Source organism: Dama dama, chromosome 26, assembly GCF_033118175.1.
Source record: "Dama dama isolate Ldn47 chromosome 26, ASM3311817v1, whole genome shotgun sequence".
Classification (NCBI taxonomy): Eukaryota; Metazoa; Chordata; class Mammalia; order Artiodactyla; family Cervidae; genus Dama; species Dama dama.
In genome coordinates, this window is record NC_083706.1 from 43,242,051 (window position 1) to 43,267,189 (window position 25,139).

General features: G+C 37.3%; 1 protein-coding gene across 1 annotated transcript in view; it reads left to right on the forward strand.

The window, feature by feature from the left end:
- The window catches only part of ESR1 (estrogen receptor 1), a 271,737-nt gene that overhangs the window by 116,056 nt on the left and 130,542 nt on the right, over nucleotides 1–25,139 (forward strand). The window contains exon 4 of the mRNA XM_061130593.1: nucleotides 8,239–8,574. Within this exon, the coding sequence (XP_060986576.1) occupies nucleotides 8,239–8,574 (336 nt within the window). The remainder of the gene's footprint in view (nucleotides 1–8,238; nucleotides 8,575–25,139) is intronic.

Consider the following 25,139-nt stretch of genomic DNA (forward strand, 5'->3'; position numbering starts at 1 on the left):
GGTAGGGGTGATATGCTAGATGCTAAAAGAGGAAGAGAAAGAGCATTAAGTAACTTTAAATGAACTAGGTAATTCATAGCCTCTATGCGTATCATCTTTTTGCCTTTTCATACTGTTCATGGGAGTTGATGATGGACAGGGAAGCCTGGTCTGTTGTAGTCCACGGGGTCACAAAGAGTCAGACACAACTAAGTGACTGAACTGAACTGAAATGTATCATTGTAATGATACACTTAGAGGCTATGATAATAATAATCTGTAATTGCACTAGGGTTGAAATCTCTGTGATGCCCTTGGTATGACTTTGGGGAATGATAGTTACTGTATAAGTCTTACTTCTATTAAGTGAGGACTCTAACAGTGCCTACTTTACAGGCTTCATTTCTAGTATTTGAAAGGAAAGCATTCAAATTGATGCAGGGGAGTTTCTCTGGCTGAAGTTTCATTAGTTATTATCATTATTTAATTCTTAACTAATCACCACTTCTGTTTTCTTCAACATGTTGAATTAGAAAGCTTTTAGCGTGTTTCTCTGTCTGGCTTTGTAGTACCTCATGAATAATGTGGAATTCTTGAGAAACAAAAGAAAGGTGATTATGCAAGTGTTTGAAATATTTAATAATACATTAAAGTAGTCTTGGGAAATTGGAGAAATAGCTTTACTGAAGTTATAGTAGCTTTTTGTAGAGGCAACGGGTATTAAGAAGAAAAAAGATCATTTCAGGAAAAGAAAATTTAAAAAGCAGAATGCATTAGAAGCAAATGACCCAATAAATTCAATTAAGTAATGAATATTCAGATGGCATTCATTTTTCCTGAGATATAATGGCCAAGCCAAAGAGTTTAAAGAATGAAAAAAAAAAAAAGGATGATTGAGTAAACTCTAAAGTATTAGAAGTAAGTCTTTTGAAACTCCTAGTTGGACGCATTAGGACAGATATTTTTATTTTAGGGCCAGGGTGTAAGCAGTGAATATGTCTTCAGACCCTTTCTCCCTTCCAGGACTTCACCCCTACACTGCCTTACCATGGACTTCCCCAAGTCTAGGCAGTCTTAAATTCCTTAGGGATCTTAGAGAGTGCCCTGGGCATCATCTCTCTCCCTTTCATTTTCATTCCAGTGATCTGTGCTTATTAGTTTAATAAATTCTCTTCAATTAATACTTCCTTGTGGATTAGAATCTCTCAAATTCACATTGAGTACTACTAAGTGGAAGTTCTATACTTGGCTTCTAAATCCTTAAGAACAGTGCAACAAAGATATTAAAGGCTTAAAACAAGGGCATGTAATTCAAAGTGGTGGCATTTCACATGTATGGTGGGCTTGCTGGATGAGAGAGTTTGTATCTCAAGCCTGAGGGTAATCCTTGAATTTTGCAAGTTAAAATTTTTTTTTTAAAGGAATGTAAAGAAATTTGCTGTGATATAACTCTTGTCTAGTCAATGACACAACTTGAGATCTAATAATGTTTGTCCACTAGCAAATCTGTTACATGGCGTCTGTATTGCGTTGCTAAATATTTTGCTCAGTCATTCTGGGAATTGACATTTTGGGGTGCTGAATACATCTGCTTATATGGTGCTACAAGCCAAAGTGCTATCTGTTACAAATAAACATCTCAACTGTCAAGGAGTTTGTTTAATATTTGCATGATCTAAGCTAGTTGGTTTTTTTCCTCTCTGCTTTGTGAACATTTGTTAAAATACCAAAATGGTTGAAATAATTTAGACAAAGGAAAATGAGCTTAAGTAAAATAGTTATTAATCTATGTTGTCTGGGAAAATCCTTGGTAGGGAACATAGGAGTTTTTTAACTTTATTTGGATTTCAGTTACGCATGCCACTCCTATACTCTGTCACTATATATAATTAGGGACTGGCTGTATATTCCATAGTGACACAGCTTGTAATTATTGGCTGTGATCTGCAATTCTCATTTGACCTTGGTTAAAATAGAATTGGAAATTGTCCATTTTTCACCTATTGCACTCAATTCCAGTTTGAAATTTTTTGAACTACTGTAAATATGCATTATTATCACTGGCATGTCACAGCTAATATGACCATTACTACTTCCAAGTAGACATGGTTGCTTTCCTCTTGGAGTTGTGCCCTGGGATCCTATCTTTGTAGTCAGGCACACGATATGTACAGCTTCCTAATTTTGCTCTGTTTGTGCATCTTCCTGAGCCCTTGGCATTTGAAAAATATAGAGCATTTGGGGTCAATTTAAGAAAATATTTGTAAATATTTTCTAACTGAATCTCAGTTCAGTTCAGTTCAGTCGCTCAGTCGTGTCTGACTCTTTGCGACCCCATGAACCGCAGCACGCCAGGCTTCCCTGTCCATCACCAACTCCTGGAGATTACCCAAACTCATGTCCATCGAGTCGGTGATGCCATCTAGCCATCTCATCCTCTGTCATCCTCTTCTCCTCCTGCCCCCAAACCCTCCCAGCATCAGGGTCTTTTCCAGTGAGTCAACTCTTCCCATGACGTGGACAAAGTATTGGAGTTTCAGCTTCAGCATCAGTCCTTCCAATGAACAGCCAGGAATGATCTCCTTTAGGATGGACTGTTCGGATTTCCTTGAAGTCCAAAGGACTCTCAAGAGTCTTCTCCAACACCACAGTTCAAAAGCATCAATTTTTGGGCGCTCAGCTTTCTTTACAGTCCAACTCTCACATCCATAGATGACCACTGGAAAAACCATAGCCTTGACTAGACGGACCTTTGTTGGCAAAGTAATGTGTCTGCTTTTTAATATGCTGTCTAGGTTGGTCATAACTTTCCTTCCAAGGAGTAAGTGTCTTTTAATTTCATGGCTGCAGTCACCATCTGCAGTGATTTTGGAGCCCCAAAAAATAAAGTCTGACACTGCTTCCACTGTTTCCCCATCTATTTGCCATGAAGTGATGGGACCAGATGCCATGATCTTCGTTTTCTGAATGTTGAGCTTTAAGCCAAATTTTTCACTCTCCTCTTTCACTTTCATCAAGAGGCTTTTAGTTCCTCTTCACTTTCTGCTGTAAGAGTGGTGTCATCTGCATATCTGAGGTTATTGATGTTTCTCCTGGAAATCTTGATTCCAGCTTGTGCTTCTTCCAGCCCAGCGTTTCTCATGATGTACTCTGCATAGAAGTTAAATAAGCAGGGTGACGATATACAGCCTTGACGCACTCCTTTTCCTATTTGGAACCAGTCTGTTGGCCCATGTCCAGTTCTAACTATTGCTTCCTGACCTGCATATAGGTTTCTCAAAAGGCAGGTCAGGTGGTCTGGTATTCCCATCTCTTTCAGAATTTTCCACAGTTTGCTGTGATCCACACAGTCAAAGGCTTTGGCATAGTCAATAAAACAGAAATAGATGTTTTTCTGGAACTCTCTTGCTTTTTCGATGATCCGGCGAATGTAGGCAATTTGATCTCTCGTTCCTCTGCCTTTTCTAAAACCAGCTTGAACATCTGGAAGTTCACAGTTCACATATTGCTGAAGCCTGGCTTGGAGAATTTGAGCATTACTTTACTAGTGTGTGAGATGAGTGCAATTGTGCGGTAGTTTGAACATTCTGTGGCATTGCCTTTCTTTGGGATTGGAATGAAAACTGACCTTCTCCAGTCCTGTGGCCACTGCTGAGTTTTCCAAATTTGCTGGCATATTGAGTGCAGCTCTTTCACAGCATCATCTTTCAGGATTTGAAATAGCTCAACTGGAATTCCATCACCTCCACTAGCTTTGTTCGTAGTGATGCTTTCTAAGGCCCACCTGACTTCACATTCCAGGATGCCTGACTTTAGGTGAGTGATCACACCATTGTGCTCATCTGGGTCGTGAAGATCTTTTTTGTACAGTTCTTCTGTGTATTCTTGCTACCTCTTCTTAATATCTTCTGCTTCTGTTAGGTCCATACCATTTCTGTCCTTTATTGAACCCATCTTTGCATGAAATGGTCCCTTGGTATCTCTAATTTTCTTCAAGAAATCTCTAGTCTTTCCCATTCTGCTGTTTTCCTCTATTTCTTTGCATTGAATCTACCTTGCCATATTTGACTCTGATAGTTTTATAAATATTCTCATCTCCACCTCTCCAGTTGTGTTTAATTGTTCTGCATGCCAAGTCTGTGGTCATTTTTGACTTGTGTTCAACAATGTGAATCAAATATTTGAGACTCAAAGAGGTGTGGTGGTTCAGCTCACTGCTGTAATAGTGGTATACCTAAACCTTCTGAAGAGTCTACTTCTAAATTTCTCCAAGAAAGGAAATCTCATGTATTGGCTCAAACGTAACATTGTCTCCTAGAGATACCTTCTTTGTCTCCTCTTCTTAGCTTTACTTCCTCTCTTCCATTGTGTTTTGGGCAGTTCATTCATTCATTCCACAAATAACAGAACAACTTTTGATTCATGTCTTTCTCCCTCCAAGCTAAAGACTTCATGGAGGGTACCATAATCTGTCTTTGTTTAGCATCGCATCATCTGTGAATATACATTGTTAGTATTGAGCAAATGTTCACAAAATGAATACTTTGATAAGCAATTTTTAATAACTGTCACTTTTAGAACCTGAAGTTTAAAATTATTCTAGAAAATAGATTTGTCTATTTGTCTATAGTGTGACTGCTGGGACCTTTTAAAGTGGGGGCAATACTGTGTTTTGTTTTGCTTAATTTACCTCATGTCTATTTGTCTTTATCTTGGAAATATTTTAAAATGAAGATAAATTGCGATGATAACAGAAAGCATCAGCTTCATTTTTAAAAAGTAAAATGCGTGTGTATAGTCATAACTTGATTACTTAGGTAACTTTGTTTTGTCTTAGGGTGAACAAAATCACCTTTAATTATTTCTTCTTTGTTCAGATCACCTGCCTTTATCTTTCCATGTAGATCTGACATTAAAAGATTGTATTGTTTACATCTGTTTACATTCTCTGTTTACATTCTCTCTCTCTTTCTAAAGTTATAGAGAGGGAGTCAAAGAGTATTTGAGTTATACACATACACTGCCTAATATTGAAGAACAATGCATTTTTTCACCCTAGTTGCCACCCAAAGTAGGTAAATAATAATCAGCATCATCCTGTCAAGAGTCTGACCTCAAAAGTTTCTAAGAGATATGAATCTCTAGGAATTCTTTGCTTCTGATCTTCCTTTCCTGTTTTTCATCCATGGCCATGGTCTTACATTCTAAAAGGGAGATCGTGGAGTCCTACACTCTCAGGAGAGAAAGTACATTGAAAGTCATGTAGTACAAATACTGGGAAACTGAATGCCTTTGGTAACACCCCTGTAAAGTCTTCATCTAGCCTATTCTTGGAAACCTCCAGTGACCCAGCACGTCCTTTCCTGTGGCAGCAGAGTCTATCTTTGTTGTCAGCTTTGACTATAGACTGAGTCTTTGTAGCGAGCTCTGGCTTCTCATGATTTCCACATATTTCTTCTGTTTTACCATTTGGACTCGTAAGGAGCAGGTTGAGCCCATCTCTCTTAGTCAGTTTAAGGTGCTGGAATAGAAATACCGCAGGCTTCATGGCTTAAACAGCAAACATTTCTCACACTTCTGGAGCTCGGGAACTCCAAGTTTGCCCGCAGATTTGGTGTCTGATGAGTTCCTGCTTCCTGCTTGTAGACAGCTATCTTCTCACAACCTTACAGAGTGGAGAGAGCAAGTTGGCACCCTGGCCTCTATATATAAGGGCACTAATCCCATTTGTAAAAGTTCTACCCTTGTGACCTAATGACCTCCCAAAGGCTCATATCTTTGGGATGGTATTCAAAGTGTGAATACCATCACACTGGGGATTAGATGTCAACATATGGATTTGGGGGAGACACAGACATTCAGACCCCAATGCCATTTTATCAGGTAGAGCCCATGTGAAGGTGACACTCATGTTTCCTCTAAGTCTTTTTTTCTCTCTGGCTAACCCCTGTTAGTGCCTCAGTGGTTCTCTGTGTGACCTGGTTTCACCTCTCCTCACCATCCTCGTTACTCTGAAAAGGTTTGCTTTGCTGGTCTCTGCCCCATCCAGCACTGCGTGTGATAGTCCGGGTGTGCTCTGATGAGCTGAGAGTAGGGTGTGAGTTTCGCTTCCTTAATTCAGATATTATACTCACATTAGCACATCTAGTGATGAAAAGAATTGACTTAGGACAGCAACTGGCCAAAGATTACTCTCATTTGACCTATTTTATTTCTTTTTTGTTTTGTTTAATCACTAAGTCATGTCTGACTCTTTTGCGACCCCATGGACTGTGGCCCACCAGGGTCCTCTGTCCATGGGATTTCCCAGGCGAGAATACTAGAGTGGGTTGCCATTTCCTTCACCAGGAGATCTTCCTGATCCAGAGATTGAACCCATGTCTTCTGCATTGGCAGGTGGATTCTTTACCGCTGAGCTACCAGGGAAGCCCATTTTACTTGTAGATGTCCTTAAATTTGTCAACTATGTGGGATACAATTTTGAAACTCTGGTAACTGGGGAAAAAAACACAAGCTTCATTTAGAAGCTTGGATCTTGGATCATACTTAATAGAGAATGGCCCTGGACCAGTTCATGAATCTTTCTAAAGGAGCAGTTTTCTGGCATTTACCTTACAAGGTTATTGTGAGGACTAAATTAGTTGTAAAACGAGTACATGTAAAGTGTATTTAAAGTGCTTAAGCAAATGGTAAGTGCTCAGTGTATGTTAGTGATAAAAATCTTTATGATCAATGTATGACAAAACCCACTGGGAAAAAAAAAAAAGAAGAAACAGGACTGATACTATAACTGACATTATCTTCTTATGTTTTGTTAGTAATATTAGAAATCATTTACACAAATGTGAGTCACATTATAATATAGCCAATCTGATGTGCAATATTTGATCTCATTTGAATTTCTATTCCAAAGATATTAAAAATGTTCAAAATAAAAGGAATCATAAACAAACAAACAAAAAAAATCTTTATGACTGTTACTTATTCCAAGAGTTCTGAGAAATGCTTACTTTGATACTGAACAAATAGGGAAGGGTCTGTGGCACCATTATATTTTTAATATCATGTAACATATCTAATCTAGATCTATAAGAATAAAACCAATGCATAAAAACTCACCAGTGAACATTTGTCCAAACTCCTTGACAGAACAAAATAGAGCAAAGTTCTAACATTAGTTATTCATTTGTATTGGAATCAGAGGACAGGTGATCTGTTACAAAGAATTTTACTTCTCATGTCTTTAATATTAAAAGTAATTATATTAGATTTTTACCAAAATTATTATTTCTTTTATACAAATCTAAGAAATGTGGCTTTCTGGTCTATTTTGGAGAGATTCGAGTTTTTGAAAATATGAACCCTTGTGTTCATTTTTGTCTTTTAAAACATTTGTTTCTGCTGATACATTTTAGTACTATAGCCTGGCGTTTTCTAGGTTAAGATGCTGAACTAAGCCTCAAAGCATCTCTGCGAAAAAAACTGGAGTCTCTCTCCTCCTTTAATTAGTTAGGGGGAACTACAGCTGGTAAATCTTTGGGGGAAGACTATTTACAACTATTTTAAAACTTTAATATTAGGAAAATAGAAAGACATTTGTGACGACTTAGAACCTAGTCAACAAGTTGAGGGTCTTGGGTCAATTGCTCAGGTGATGAGGTACAGCTTAGTAGCAATAAAAGACTGACTAGACATCTGTGGAGGCTAGAGACTGTCAGATACATTTCGGATAAATCATTCCTCTTTAGTGTCTTCTGTTAAGAGGTCTACTTGGGTGATAAGGACATTTATTAAGCACTTTATAAAGATGCTTTTTAAATTTGCTATTGAAAGAATATTCATAGCAGGAGCGATCTTTGATATGTCATATTTCAAGAGTAGCTAATTATTATGTTGTCTTTTTTATAGCATCTGTTACACACACACACACATCCTGCAATGGTTTGAAAGAGCAGCTTGTACTGGCTCATAAAAGCCTATTGTTAAATTTGTAGGAGTTTTGTACACTGCTTGATCTTAGACAAGAAGCTTGAAATTTGCCATGGTGGGAGTAGTTACACCATGGAAATTGGTGAATGCTACAAATCAAAGCCATTTTCTCCCCCCTCTTGTGGACAGCTGGTTGTTAAACACTTAACCGCACAACTGTGTCCCAAACTATTTCCTTAAATAAAATAAAGGCTGTTCGTGTTAAAAATGGTTTTCATGTGAAAGTTTATTTGAGCAAAAGATTAAGCTGTTGTTTGTGTGTGTTCTCAGGGATACGGAAAGACCGAAGAGGAGGGAGAATGTTGAAGCACAAGCGCCAGAGAGATGATGGGGAGGGCAGGAACGAAGCGGTGCCCTCCGGAGACATGAGAGCTGCCAACTTTTGGCCAAGCCCGATCATGATTAAACACACTAAGAAGAACAGCCCGGTGTTGTCCCTGACGGCTGACCAGATGATCAGTGCCTTGCTGGAGGCTGAGCCCCCCATAATCTATTCTGAGTATGATCCTAACAGACCTTTCAGTGAGGCTTCAATGATGGGCTTGCTGACCAGCCTTGCAGACAGGGAGCTGGTACACATGATCAATTGGGCAAAGAGGGTGCCAGGTAAGAACACTAAGCTTGACTTTTATTTTGAAGAGCCATTAACTATTTTTTTTTCCTGTATACAGAGATTTTATTCAATTTTAAAAGAAAACGAGAACTTTAGACAATGCTTTAACAAAGCAAATCTGTCCAGCTTTGAACCAAATTCCAAGAGTAGCCAGCTTCTATTTTTCAGCAGCTGGCAAGAGCACCCTTAATGAGCTCTATTGACATTTCTATCTTCTTCATCCATAAGGTATAAAACAAAAACCAATCTAGACTCCTTGATAAGCTTTATGTGGTCATTTGAGTTTTACAAATGGTTTCTCTAAAGGTAAGCCAAAATCATTTTTGTGTTCTCTCGAGACAGCTTTACTATAACACAGAGCAATGTTTATCTTGGTAGTGAGTCATCTTAAACAGTCAACCAACACTGTATGTTCAATTGCATATAGATTGGTTGCCATTAACTATTCATGAACAGGTTGCCGTATGTACCATGGGAGAGATGAAAAGTGAAAGTGAAGTTGCTCAGTCATTTCCGACTCTTTGCGACCCAGAGGACTGTAGCCCACCAGGCTCCTCTGTCCATGGGATTCTCCATGCAAGAATACTGGAGTAGGTTGCCATTTCCTTCTCCAAGGGATCTTCCTGACCCAGAGATCGAACCCAGGTCTCCCACATTGCAGGCAGATGCTTTAACCTCTGAGCCACCAGGGAAGAGATAGTGGGACACATTAGCTTGTTATCTAGTTGGTTTCAGGGTTATATCAGAATTGATTAATTTTCGGTATCTATACACTCTTAATTCTCCTGGAAGTTAGGAAATAGTGTTTTGAAATAAAAATCTAGATGATTAAAGTCTTTAATCTGACATTGTTTTTTTAGCCCATCAATATTCACCCCTAAAATCTGGGGTGAACACTAGATAATAAATGCATTTAATATTATATGTTCACTGTGGCAGAAATTTTTAGTGCTAAATGATCTATGTCCTATAAATTTTTAATGTTGAGGACTTTTGTTCAAAACACCTAAATTGTGAATCATCAATTTTACCTTACGAGATTTTATTTTAAGGTATTTATGAACTAAAGAAATAATGGTTTTTTTTTTGTTTTGTTTTGTTTTTACTGAATGCCAAATATTCATTTAACTGTCTATTAACATTTTGGGAACAAGGTAATGCAATAGAAAAATCAATTAGGTTCTCATTCCTGAGAGGAGCTTGTGGAAAGATAACAGTGACTGAAGTTATACTTGATCCTTCAGCTGATACTCTCAGAACTGGTGTTCTTATAAAACATGACTGTTGCTCTTATTGTTCAGGGAGAAGACCTCTAGTTATTATGGAAACAAGACTAGAAAATTACCTCCTCCTTACCCCATCATATCCATTCAGAAGCTAACATAGATGAATCAAGGCAAGAGGAAGTTAAATCTTCTTTTCTGGGCCTATAGACCAAACAAGTAATGAATTTAGATAGTGACTATCTTGTGAGTTTTCTTTTAGTAGATGAACTTATTATCTATGAAGCATGGGTTTTTTTAATTAAACTGAATAAAAAAGGAGTTTTGTACTTACATTTCAGAGATTATAGGCCAAGTGAATATACATCTGGCCTTAGATTTGCATTTATTAACATGTAAGTATGTCGTCCTTTGAATAACGAGTCAGCAGTGTTGTGATCCAAACTGTATAGAGGGCATCTATTTAGGTGGCAGAGGTTGGGTTACATGGAAACACGGGGATTCACAGGCATATTTAGATTTTGAGTCAGTCCTACTGGCAAATAGACTCCCAGCCATGTTTGGAATTAAGAGGTTTTTTTTTTTTTTTTTTTTTTTTTCATTTATTTTTATTAGTTGGAGGCTAATTACTTTACAATATTGTAGTGGTTTTTGCCATACATTGACATGAATCAGCCATGGATTTACATGTGTTCCCCATGGAATTAAGAGTTTTAATGAGCACTTCTCTACCTTAATATTCCTATGTGAGGCAGATCCATGATGAGTAAATATTGGAATTTAAATGTAATGTGGTTATAGGTTTTCTCTTTATATTCATTATTGCTTTCATTTTTTAGAAAGGTACTTCAGGAAGAAAACACAAACAAATAAACAACTAATGGTCATGTCCCTGAGAATCAACTCTTGGTTGCCCTTAAGTTTTATTGTTGTATAAGCATATATTTTCCCTAATGAGTTTTGGTAATATTAGTTCCAGAACACTGCTGAAGTCAAATATATATCTTTCATACTTAGCAGTAGATTTCCATCTTGACATTTTTATAAATTTAAAAATTTGAAGGACACTTGAAACAATGGGAATTAAGTTCAAATACAAAACCAGTGGGAGAAGGGCATGGTAACTTACTCCAGTATTCTTGCCTGGAGAATCCCATGGGCAGAGGAGCCTGGCGGGATACCATCCATAGGGTTGCAAAGAGTCAGACATGACGAAGTGACAGCACGCGTGCACATTACTAATGAATGAAGAATTCATGGCAAGAATCATCTGTGAAAGTGAAAGTGTTAGTCACTCAATCCTGTCCGACTCTTTGGGACCCCATGGTCTGTAACCCACAATGCTCCTCTGTCCATGGAATTCTCCAGACAAGAATACTAGAGTGGAACAATGAGAAAACAGAAAGAGAAATTAAGGAAACAGTACCATTCACCATTGCAACAAAAAGAATAAAATACTTAGGAGTATATCTTCCTAAAGAAACAAAAGACCTATACATAGAAAACTATAAAACACTGATGAAAGAAATCAAAGAGGACACAAACAGATGAAGAAATATACCGTGTTCATGGATTGGAAGAATCAATATTGTCAAAATGGCTATACTACCCCAAAGTAATCTATAGATTCAATGCAATCCCTATCAAGCTACCAACAGTATTTTTCACAGAACTAGAACAAATAATTTCACAATTTGTATGGAAATACAAAAAACCTCGAATAGCCAAAGTAATCTTGAGAAAGAAGAATGGAACTGGAGGAATCAACCTGCCCGACTTCAGACTATACTACAAAGCCACAGTCATCAAGACAGTATGGTACTGGCACAAAGACAAAAATATAGATCAATGGAACAGAATAGAAAGCCCAGAGATGAATCCACAAACCTATGGACACCTTATCTTCAACAAAGAAGGCAAAGATATACAATGGAAAAAAGACTACCTCTTTAACAAGTGGTGCTGGGAAAACTGGTCAACCACTTGTAAAAGAATGAAACTAGAACACTTTCTAATACCATACACAAAAATAAACTCAAAATGGATTAAAGATCTAAATGTAAGACCAGAAACTATAAAACTCCTAGAGGAGAACATAGGCAAAACACTCTCCGACATAAATCACAGCAGGATCCTCTATGACCCACATCCCAGAATATTAGAAACAAAAGCAAAAATAAACAAATGGGACCTAATGAAACTTAAAAGCTTTTGCACAACAAAGGAAACTATAAATAAGGTGAAAAGACAGCCCTCAGATTGGGAGAAAATAATAGCAAATGAAGCAACAGACAAAGGATTAATCTCAAAAATATACAAGCAACTCCTGCAGCTCAACTCCAGAAAAATCAATGACCCAATCAAAAAATGGGCCAAAGAACTAAACAGACATTTCTCCAAAGAAGACATACAGATGGCTAACAAACACATGAAAAGATGCTCAACATCACTCATTATCAGAGAAATGCAAATCAAAACCACAATGAGGTACCATTACACGCCAGTCAGGATGCTGCTATCCAAAAGTCTACAAGCAATAAATGCTGGAGAAGGTGTGGAGAAAAGGGAACCCTCTTACACTGTTGGTGGGAATGCAAACTAGTACAGCCACTGTGGAGAACAGTGTGGAGATTTCTTAAAAAACTGAAAATAGAACTGCCATATGATCCAGCAATCCCACTTCTGGGCATACACACCGAGGAAACCAGATCTGAAAGAGACACGAGCACCCAATGTTCATTGCAGCACTGTTTATAATAGCCAGGACATGGAAGCAACCTAGATGCCCATCAGCAGACGAATGGATAAGGAAGCCGTGGTACATATACACCATGGAATATTACTCAGCCATTAAAAAGAATTCATTTGAATCAGTTCTAATGAGATGGATGAAACTGAAGCCCATTATACAGAGTGAAGTAAACCAGAAAGATAAAGACCATTACAGTATACTAACACATATATATGGAATTTAGAAAGATGGTAATGATAACCCTATATGCAAAACAGAAAAAGAGACACAGATGTACAGAACAGACTTTTGGACTCTGTGGGAGAAGGCGAGGGTGGGATGTTTCAAGAGAACAGCATCAAAACATGTATATTATCTATGGTGAAACAGATCACCAGCCCAGGTGGGATGCATGAGACAAGTGCTCGGGCCTGGTGCACTGGGAAGACCCAGAGGGATCGGGTAGAGAGGGAGGTGGGAGGGGCGATTGGAATGGGGAATACATGTAAATCCATGGCTAATTCAAGTCAATATATGACAAAAACCACTACAATATTGTTAAGTAATTAGCCTCCAACTAATAAAAATAAATGAAAAAAAAAATAACAACAACAACAACAACAAAAATCCAAACCATTTCCTCAGCTATTAAAAAAAAGAAAAAAAAGAATACTGGAGTGGGTTTCTATTCCTTTCTCTAGGGGATCTTCCCAACCCAGGGACTGAACCCGGGTCTCCTGCATTGCAGGCAGATTCTTTTACTGTCTTAGAATCTTCTGTATTTAGGAATAAAATGGAGATGGAAATCAAGGGAAGGAAAATATCATGTCCATGCTTAGCCATTCCACTGTTAAACCCCACAAGTAAACAAATTTATGGTAATGAGAAGTACAGAAAAACCACTTTATAACTTGATTTGTTTAGGAGAACTGAACGTTTCCAAAGTCCTTGGGCCAAACTATGTCTTGTTATTTGATGGTTAAAAAAAAAAAGAATTATAAAGGCGAAAATGAAATTATATATATGCTATGGTGATAAGATGAAAAATGAGGGAAAAATAGTCTTCTGGAATCATCTTTGAAGATGATTGTCAAGTTTCTCAGAGAATTTGACAAAGTCATATTTTGAAAAGTTTTTTTACATCCAAATACCATTTGTCATTACAAAAAAAAACCCAACTCACACCTGAAATCTAAAATCTAATATAGACAATGCTACATTTATATGGTCATAGTTTGAGATTAACAATAATATTAATCTAATATAGATTTACCTTATATAGATACACTTTTTGCCTTAGTATAAAGTGTAGTAGGAAAGCCAGTTGTAGAGCCACCTGGAATTAACTATATGATACCTGCATGGAACATTTGGATATCCTCAGACGGCTATCAGTATAACAGAGATTGTGAAGTGACTTCATTTTTAAGATTTTCAGCATTGAGTATACTTGACAAATGTAATATTTAAAGTATATGTTACAGTCATTTGATAGACATTGTAAAAGAATTCCCTACATCTAGGTAACTAAATATCCATCACCTTACCTATTTACCTTTTCTTTCTCTAATGAGACCCTTAAGTTCTACTTTCTTAGCAAATCAATTATACAATACAGTGTTTTATACTAGATCCTCAGACTTTTTTCATCATATAGCTGAAAAGTTATACTCTTATCTATCTTTTTCTATTTGTCCCATCCTCCAAACCCTGGCAACCACTTGTGTACTCTCAGGAATTTGACTTTTGTTTTTAGATTCCATGTATAAGTGATAGCATGCAATATTTATCTTTTTCTGACTGGCTTATTTTTAATCATAATACCCTCAAGGTCTATTCGTACTGTCGCAAATTGCAGGATTTCATTCTTTCTCATGGCTGAATAACATTCCATTATGTATATCATTGTAGATACAGATTTATCAGATCTTTTTCCATTCATCTGTTGATGGTCACTTAGTTTGTTTCCATATCTTGGATACACGAGAGTATGAATATTTCTTTTGATATTCTGTTTTCAAACCCTTTGGATGTATATTTAGAAATGGGATCGCTGGATCATATTGTAATTCTGTTTTATTTTGGCAGGAGTGGGGATCTCTTTACTGTTTTCCACAGTGGTTGCACCAGGTTACAATCTCACCAACAATTTGCAAGGATTCTCTTATCTCCAAATCCTTACCAACACTTATTATTTGCTGTCTGTTTGATGATAACCAGTGTAACAGGTATGGGGTGATATCTCATTGTAATTTTGATTTTCATTTCCCTGATGATTGCTTGAGGCCCTTTTCATGTACCCATTGGCAATTGTATATTTTCTTTGGAAAAAAGGTCTATTCAGTTCCTCTGCCCATTTTTTAATCAGACTGGGTTTTTTTCTTTCTTTTGCTATTGAGATATATGTGCTCTTCATATACTTTGGATATTAACCTTTTGTCCAATAACGTGATGTGCAGATATTTTCTCCCATTTGGCAGGCTGCCTCTTTGTTTTGCTGGTGGTTTCCTTTGCTATGCAACAACTTCTTAATTTGATGAAGTCTCACTTGTTTATTTTTGCTTTTGTTGTTTTGCAAATAGAGACAATTTTATTTCTTCCATTTAAAATTTGCATGTCATTTATTTCCTTTTCTTGCCTAATTACTATATTAGGACTCCCAGTACTATGTTAATCAGGAGTCATGAGACTGGGTACCTTTGTTTTGTTCCTGATTTTAGAGGAAAAACTTTCTGTCTCTCACTGTTTGGCATGGTGCTAGCTATGGACTTTTTATATATGACCTTTATTATGTTGAGGTATGTTTCCTCTATACCCAGTTAATTGAGAGTTTTTATTAGGAATGGATGTTAAATTTTTCAAATGCTTTTTCTCTATTGTTGATATGGTCATATACTTTTTATTCTTCATTTTGTTAATGTTCTATATTGATTGATTTAAAGATGTTGAACCAACTTTTTATCTCTGAAATAAGTCCCACTTAATCATGGTGTGTGATTCTTTTAATATGTTGTTGAATTTGGTTTGCTACTGTTTTGTTGAGAGCTTTTGCATCTATGTGTATCAGGGATATTAGCCTGTAATTTTTTTTTTCCTTGTAATGTCCTTGTCTAGTTTTGGTATCAAGGTAATTATGGCTTTATAAAATGATTTGGGGCATATTTTCTCTTCTTCCATTTTTTGGAACAATTTGAAATTCTTCTTTAAGTGTTTGGTAGAATTCACCAGTGAAGCAATCTGAGCTTGTCTTTGTTGGTATGTTTTTGATTACTGACTCTATCTCCTTACTAGTAATGGTCTATTAGAATTTTCTGTTTTCGTGATTCAGTCTTGGTAGCTTGTATATTTCCAGGAATTTATCAGTTTTTTCCTGTTTGTTCAGCTTGTTGGCATATAATGATTCATAGTAGTTTCTTACAATTCTTTGTATTTGTGTTATATCAATTATAATATTACCTCTTTCTTTTCTGATTTTATTTTTTTTCTCTTGGTAAGTCTAGCTAAAAGTTTGTCTGTTTTGTATATATTTAAAAGAAAACCATCTCTTAGTTTCAGTGATCTATTCTGTTGTCTTTTTAATCTTGGTTTCATATTTCCAAGCTAATCTTTGTTATTTCCTACCTTCTACTAACTTTTGACTTAGTTTGTTTTTCTTTTCTATTTCCTTGTGGTATTAAATTTGTTGTTAATTTGAGTTCCATTTTTTTTCTTCAATGTAATGAGCACTTTTCTTTTTTTTCTAATGCAGCTGTAAACTTGTTAGACTGCTCTGCTGCCTTTTGTAAGTTTTGGTGTTTTATTTCAATTTTTGTTTCCAAGTATTTTTTATTTCCTTTTTGATTTTTCTTTGACTCATCTGTGGTTCAGAAGCATGTTGTTTAATTTCCAAATATTTGTGAATTTTACAGTTTTCTTTTTGTACTTAATTTCTAGTTTCATACCATTGTGGTTGGGAAAGATACTTTATGTGATTTCAGTCTTCTTAAATTTATTGTCTTGTTTTGTGGTCTAACATATGATTTATCCTGGAGAATGTTCCATGTGTGCTTGAGAAAAATGTTTTCTGCTGCTACCAGAAGTTCATCTGGCCTAATATGCAGTTTATACAGTTTAAGTCCAATGTTTTCCTTGTTGATTTTCTGTATGGGTGATCTATCCATTGTTCAAAGTGGAGTATTGAAGCCCCCTACTGTTATTGTATTGCTGTCCACTTTCTTAAGGTCTGTTAATATTTGTTTTATGTGTCTAGGTGGTCCTATGTTGGTTGCATAGATGTTTGCAAATATTATTATATGTCATCATATTGGATTAACCCCTTTGTCATTTTAAAATGATGTTTTTGCCTCTCATTAAAGTCTTTTGCTTGAATTCTATTAATATTTTGTTTGATAGAAGTATAGCTATCCCACTTACTTTTGGTTTCCACTTGTATGGCGTATCTTTTTCCCATCATTTCACTTTCAAGCTGTGTGTCCTTAAACCTGAAGAGAGTATCTTGTAAATAGCATATAGTTGGATCTTGTTTTATGATCCATTCAGCCTTTTGTCTGTCTTTGCACTGGAAAATATAGTCCACTTATGTGTAAATTAATTATTGACAGATGTTTACTTATTATCATTTCGTTGATTTCTTCTGACGGTTTTGTATTTATCTGTTTCTTTTTTCTTCTTGTGCTGTTTTCCTTTGTGTCTCGATGTCTTTCTTTAAAGGTGTGTTTAGGTTTCTTTCTTATGATCTTTTGTGTATTTAGTACAGATTTTTGCTTTGTGGTTACCATGAAACTTATATAAAAACTTACAAGCCTATTTTAAGTTGTTAACAACTTCTATTACTCTTCTTCATGTTTTATGATTGATGTTGTAATTTATATTTTTTTTACCTTGTGTATTTGTTAGCAAATTACTATAGCTATAGTTTTTCTTTTTTACCATTTTTCATACTAGATTTAAAAGTTAGTAAATACCTACCATCATTACAACATTGGAGTGTTCTGAATTTAACTCTATATTTACCTTATTATTGAGATTTATATTTTCTTTTTTTTTTAAGTTGAAGGATAATTAATTGAAGGATTGTTGATTTACAATGTTTCCAGTGTAATGTGATTCAGTTGTGTATGTGTATCTATCTATCCTATTTGTCAGATTCTTTTCTTTTTTTTTTGTTTGTTTGTTTTATTTTTTATTTTTATTTTTTTTCAATTTCTCCTTTATTTATTTATTTATTTTTTTCAGTGGGTTTTGTCATACATTGATATGAATCAGCCATAGATTTACACGTATTCCCCATCCCAATCCCCCCTCCCACCTCCCTCTCCACCTGATTCCTCTGGGTCTTCCCAGTGCACCAGGCCCGAGCACTTGTCTCATGCATCCCACCTGGGCTGGTGATCTGTTTCACCATAGATAATATACATGCTGTTCTTTCGAAACATCCCACCCTCACCTTCTCCCACAGAGTTCAAAAGTCTGTTCTGTACTTCTGTGTCTCTTTTTCTGTTTTGCATATAGGGTTATCGTTACCATCTTTCTAAATTCCATATATATGTGTTAGTATGCTGTAATGTTCTTTATCTTTCTGGCTTACTTCACTCTATATAATGGGCTCCAGTTATAGGTTATTATGTTGAATATAGTTTCCTGTGCTGTGCAGTAGATCCTTGTTTATCTGTTTCTTGGATTTATACTTTGATATGTTTTCCTGTTACTAATTAACATCCTTTCATTTAAACTTGAAGGCGTACCTTTAACATTTCTTTAAAGGCTAGTCTAGTGATGATGAGGTCCTTCGGTTTTTGCTTATCTGGGAAACTCTTGATCTCTCCTTCAATACTGAAGGAGAACTTGGCTGGGTAGAGTATTCTTGATTGGTGTTCTTTTTTTTTTTTTTCCTTCAGTTCAGTTCAGTTCAGTTCAGTCACTCAGTCATGTCTGACTCTTTGTGACCCCATGAACCCCATGAACCGCAGCACGCCAGGCCTCCCTGTCCATCACCAACTCCCGGAGTCCACCCAAACCCATGTCCATTGAGTTAGTGATGCTATCCAGCCATCTCATCCTCTGTCGTCCCCTTCTCCTCCTGCCCTCAATCTTCCTTTTCTTCAGCACTCTGAGTATATGATGCCCTGTAAAGTTTCTGTTGAAATATTGCTGATGGTCTTATCTATCTTGTATGTAACAAGTTGTTTTTCCTCTTGGTTCTTTTAAGATTATCTCCTTGTTTTTAACTTTTGATGCTTTAACTTTAGTGTGTCATGCTGTGAGTCTCCTTGGGTTCATCTTATTTGAAACTCTTTGAGAAGCCCAGATCTGGATATCTGTTTCTTTCTCCAGGTTAGGGAAGTTTTCAGTGATTATTTCTTTAGCTTTCTACTCCTTTCACTTTCCTTTTTTTCCTGAGACCACTGTAATGTGAATGTTGATTTACTTGATGTTGTCCTTATATAAATTCCTTAAACTATCTTCACTCTTTTTCATTTTTTTTTGACTCCTCTGATTGGATAACTTCCACTACCCTGCTTTTTAATTTGCTAGTCCTTTCTTCTGCTTGACCTAGCTGACATTGAACCCTTCTATTGAATTTTTCCACTGTAGTTATTAATAGTGTATTCTTTTGTACTGTGATTTCTGTTTTATACTTATATTTCCTGTGTCTTTGTTGAATTTCTCACTTTGTTCTTGCCTTGTTCTTCTGATCTTGGTATGCATATTTGTGATCATAACTTTCAACTCTTTATTAAGAGTTATCTTAGTAACTTATCTCCATTTTGAGATATCTCTCACTTATCTCCATTTTGTTAAAGTCTATTTCTGAGATTTTATCTTGTTCTTTTGTATGAAACATATTCCTCTATTTTTTCATTTTCCTTGACTCCCTTCATTGGTTTATGTGCCTTAGATAAAACAATTACCTCTCCCAGTCTTGACAGAGTGATCTCATGTTGGAGATGAACCTTAATGATCAGCCCAGCCTGAGCTCTTGGTTGTCTCTCAGACCTTTGTGATTTTCCAAGGTGACTTCTTTGTTCTTAGAGGCTTCCAGTAGTTGAGACTATGCCTAGACCTGTCAGTAACTGAAAGGGAAAGATTCAAGTGAGCATGTAGATACAAACTGATTGGAGCTGGACCTTCAGGTACCAGCTTTTAATGTATACAAATAGATCTCTTTTAGGGGAAGACTGAGTGATGGGGTTTTGTTTGCATCCTCTGTGCTGAGCCTTGGAAGGATAACCTCTTAAGAATCCTTTGTTTGTTTGTTTGTTAAAGAACTGTGGGGCTGATAAGTGCAAGCTCTGCTGGACACTAGAGCCAGATGATCAAGTTATGTTTTCCTTCGGTGGCAGCTGCAAAAGCTAGGGTACCAAGTATATGTACAAGCTCCTTCTGGAGAGATATTAGTGATTTGGAACAGGTTACAAGGAGAATGCAGAGATGGTATGTAACACTTTCCCAGTTTCTGGGGGAATCAGTCATTCATTCTCTAGAGAATGAATTCATCTAGAGAATCAGTCATTCTCTAGATAGTGCTAAATTAGAAACCTGACTCTCAGCAGCTCTTAAAGTATGCAAATGGGCCTTTTTTCAGGAAAAACTCAGAGATGAATCTATCTGTTTGCTTCTTTTGTACTGCACCCTGAGAAGATTGTGAGTCCTTGTGAGCCCATTAAGAACAATTTGCTTGCTTTAGTATTGTGAGTATGGTAGATATAAGCCCTGTTGGCTTTCAGAGCATTGTGTTTTGGGGGCATATCCCTGGGGTGCTAGATATTAAGACCAATCCTTCCCTCCTCAGGGAGAAGCTAGGAGTTGTTAGTTCCCTCCTGATTGTACAGTGCTGTACAAGGTTTGAGTGTATTTATGGTAAGAGTGTGTCTCAGTCTTTCCTACCCATTTCAGTGTGAGTATTTTTTCATTTGCCCAGAGTGAAGGAATCACTCAACTCGTTTCTGGATTTCTTTTAGGGGAAATCACTCTGCATGTAGTGGAGATATGTCCATGGGAGGTTATGAGTTCAGGGGTCTCCTACATCTCCATCTTGGACGATAACCCCCCAGTTGACTTCATTTTGCATGATGAATTTTAATAAAAAAAAAAAAACACTCAATTCATTGGACTAGTTTATTCTAGAAGTATACTTTAGTAATAAAATACTGTCCAAATTTTCACATGTTGGTGATTTTAAGTTGAATTTCCCTTTATCTTAATATCTAGGGCATATTTTTGACTTGTAATGTCTCTCTACTCAGACTCAAGATATTAAGAGCATTATGATAAAGTACATCATGCAAGAATGATAACCAAGTTCCTATCTGTAAAGTACTTATAGTTAACCTAACTAAACATCACATCATGACATTAATTTTTTTCCCCTCTGCAAAAAGCAGCAGCAAGGAGAATGATAAAAACCTACCTACCTACCCCACTCCAACAAGTTATGTTTTTTTCATAACACATGTTACATACCTGCTTTTTGCTATCTAACTATAGAGAAGGATTTTTCTCTTTATTGTTTCCACTGAATTTGTTAATCTTTAAGAAGCACTTGGGCTTCCCAGGTGGTGCTAGTGGTAAAGAACCCACGTGCAAGGCAAGAAACATAATGAGATGCAGGTTCAATCCCGAGTTGGAAAGATCCCCCGGAGGAGAGCATGGCAGCCCACTCCAGTATTGCTGCCTGGAGAATTCCATGGACAGAGGAGCCTGGCAGGGTGCACTCCACAGGGTCTCAAAGAGTTGGACGCGACTGAAGCAACTTAGCGTACATGCACGCAAGAAGCACTTTACATAATCTATCCATGGATGGAGAATTCATTTTAAGAGATTGTTAGATCTCAATTTATTATTATCATATACATGGTGAAATGGCAACAAATGCAGCATCATTACCTGAAGGTCAAAAAGGAAAAGAAGTATGACCGCAAAGTTGTTGTTTTTAATTTCTGCATCACACTCATTTGCTTCTTTGACTGGCTGATTTTTAGTTTCAGTATGAATCAAGTACATTTGATTTTTACCCCAGAAGCTTGACTTGCATCATGAAACTGTTAATTTGACTTATGAAAAATTATACATTTTCCAAAATTCACTATAATTTTACATACCTGAAGGGCAATTTCATACTTCATGTTTATGTTCTAGTTCTGTCTAATGGATATTTGGACAAACATCTAGCCCTGGGCTCTTCACTGCTGATAAGTAGAAGCCTGACAGTCTCACTGACCCCCAGGGACATCTGGGAGGGTTATGAGGATGCTGAAGCTTCTGGCCCAGGAAGAATAATACAAGGGACATATGTTGACAGTTGAGCTCAATTTCATGGGAAACATACTATATTACCCACTTCTTTCTTTCAGTAGCAAACTAGATAACTTTTCTCCTTCTCCTTTCCTGCCCAAGGCCCTCTCTACTCAATACTAGAGAGTCCCCACTTCCTTCTGAGCCCTGACTCCCCATAATTAGACTGTGCATTCCTTTCTTGCTCTGTTTGGTCCCAAGAGGAGGGGAGAGCTTCACTTTTTCTGGGTACACCCCCCATCAGCCCCAACCACAGGTTTCTCAGGAGCTTCTTATGTTGTCTCTGAGGGTGCAAGTTTGTCTTAGCTGTTCCAGGGCGCAAGGCTGTGTCTGCCCCTGTGTTTACTAGGAGTCTAGTAATTAGCTTCCTGGACTGTAACTCATCCTCCTCATTCAAATTAGAAATGAACTGAGTTCAGGACATTCTTGTTGAATGAACTAATAAATGAATGAATGAATGATGCTCTTGGAAACCCCTGATTTTTAAGAAATCTCTGAGCCTTGTTAGAACCCAGTTTTTCCACAAAGTCTAAGTGATTTTTAAGGTAAGAGTGTTACTCTTTTTTTCTTTCCTACAGAAACTGTCTGCCATTCTGACAACCCTCTCACAGCTGCCTTCATGAGTCTCATTTCCAACCTTTCTTTTTTAAAAAATTAATTTATTTACTTTAATTGGAGGCTAATTACTTTACAATATTGTAGTGATTTTTGCCATACTTTGACGCAGATCAGCCATGGGTGTACATGAGGGCCAGAGAAGTATCCACAGGCATGGACAGAGCTTGGGCTGAGGACTTTAACAGGCTTCCTTGGCCAGCAGCAAGGTAGTTTCACTTCATGAGTGTGTAATTTAAACCTTAAAATGGGTATGGCCAAGAGGAGAGCACAATACCTCAGTCTGGAAATTGGGAACATCTTTAAGGAAACGTTTCTATTCTGGGAGGTGGATTCCAGGGACTTGGCAATCCTACCCTGTATTCTGATTCCCAACCTGTAATCAGACCGGTGGACCCTACTGTAAAGCTCTCCTAGTTTTCCAGCCTGTTTCAGCGTGGCACAGTGATGAATGATAACTTGGAAGTGACTTGGAAGCATAGGTGATGTCCCAGAGAGGCAACAGAAAGTTATGTTTAAGGGTAAGATTTGTTGGTTAGATTTTGCAAGCTTTCTATAATAAGAGCCTTGGGACTGGGTTAGAATCAACCCCGCATGAATGGTGGCAGCCCCCTGGGAGCTTTCATTGGAGTGTTCCATTTCCAAGTCAGTCTTGCCCAAGTTTTCACTTCTTCTCTGGAAGCTCTGGTTGAAATCCAAGGAAAGCAGCTACTTAATTCATTTTTTCTTTCGCTTGAAACTTTGAAACCCCATGGAAGCTTGTTGGCCCAGATGCAGTTAAACCTTTAAAATCCTTTTCTCATCTTGAGAGTATTTGAGAAAAATGCTCCATCTGGGCTTCTTTGCCCCACCCTCCTCAGGGTTCTCTTTCATTAAGTCTGGGCTGAAGGCCCCTGGTTTCTCAAGCCATCCTATGGGGAGCTGTTGGTCTTTGGCTCTGTTACTTCTGGGGGAAATTTGGCATGGAGAACGTCAGGGGGTTTTTTTGTATCTATGGTTGGGAAGATCCCCTGGAGAAAGGAATGGCTATGCACTCCAGTATTCTTGTCTGGAGGATTCCCTGGACAGAGCTGCCTTGCAGGCTACAGTCTATGGGATTGCAAAGAGTCGGACATGATTGAAGTGACTTAGCACACATACACATACACACACATATATGTGCTAAACAGATGTAATGCTGTTGAAGTGTGTTGAAACAGGTGGAATTGTATCCCCCCCCACAAAATATGTGAGGACATTCTAACCACTTTATCTCAGAATGTGCTCTTATTTGGAAATAGGGTCTTATAGGGTAGATAAAGTTCAAGTGAGTTCATTAGAGTGAGCCTGAATACTTTTAAAAAGAGGAAATTTGGGAGAGAGACACATAGAGCAGGAAGGTGATGTGAAGGCTCCCAGAGAAAAGAGGGCCTTGTAATAGGAGTGATGCATCTCCAGGCTAAGGAAAACCACAGACCGTCAGTAAACACCAAAGGCAGACGAGGTCAGTAAGGACCCTCCTTTAGAGCCCTCTGAGAGAGCAGGGCCCTATCACCTTGGTTTCAGACTCATTTCTGTTGTTATTTTATAGTTTGTATGAAAGTCCTAGCAACTGATTACCAAGCATTTATTTATTCTTGGCTGGGCTGGGTCTTCATTGCTCTGTGGGCTTTTTCTCTAGCTGTGGCGAGCAGGGGCTACTCTCTAATTGCGTCCACAGGCTTCTCATTGTAGTGGCTTCTCTTGTTAGGGAACAAGGACCCCAGGGCGAGTAGACTTCAGGAGCTGTGGCTCCCAGGCCCTAGAGCACAAGCTCAATAGCTGTAGTACATGGGCTTAGTTGCTCCTCAGCATGTGGGATCTTTCCAGACCAAGGATCAAACCCATGTCTCCTGCATAGGCCGGTGGATTCTTTACCACTGAGCCAATAGTGAAGCCCACCAACAGTTATAAAAATAAAAAAGGCTGACTTTTAAGGCAAGAGAAAGAAGGAGTTTTTATTTAAAAGGATGTTGGGCTCATCTGATGGAGGCTTGGCTAATCATTTACTCTTCAGATTCTCCTTTGCCTGTTCAAGTGGTTCCCTGAACTTCTGACTTTGAAGTTGGTTTAGAGCTTCAACAGTTCTGTGCACCTACCTGGCAAATGCCTGGTAAAAGTTTTTAACCAACAAAAGAATGTTTTCATCTGGTCCTTTGATGGTTTCCTTTCTTACATGTATGTCTTTGATCAATTTGAATTCGTCCTGGTTTACACTATGAGGTGCGCTCCAACATTTTTCTACACGTGGCTGCACAGTTGTTTTGATTCCATTCATTGAACCACCTCCTACAGAAGTATTGTTAAGACTCTTTTCTTGACCTTCCAAGTTTACTATTTTTGAAGAGCTTCTATTATTTATTTTTTTAAGCTCTTTTAAAGTAGAGTGATAGATTAGTTTATATGTTTCATTATTTTTCCCCTAATTCTGAAATAAAAAACAAAGGACTTATTCACAAGCTAATTTTTGCTTAATTTATATTAGCTGAATATATAATGTGATTTGTGTATCTTGTGCAGATATATTTTGGAACATTCCATTGGTTTTATAAATAAGGAGGAAAAGTTCATGAGATGTGACACATTTAGGAAAGATTACTGCTGATAAGAGGTAATCAATAGAATTATCATGTAATATTCACAGGACAGAAAAATTGTTCCTAGGAGAGAAAAAGAA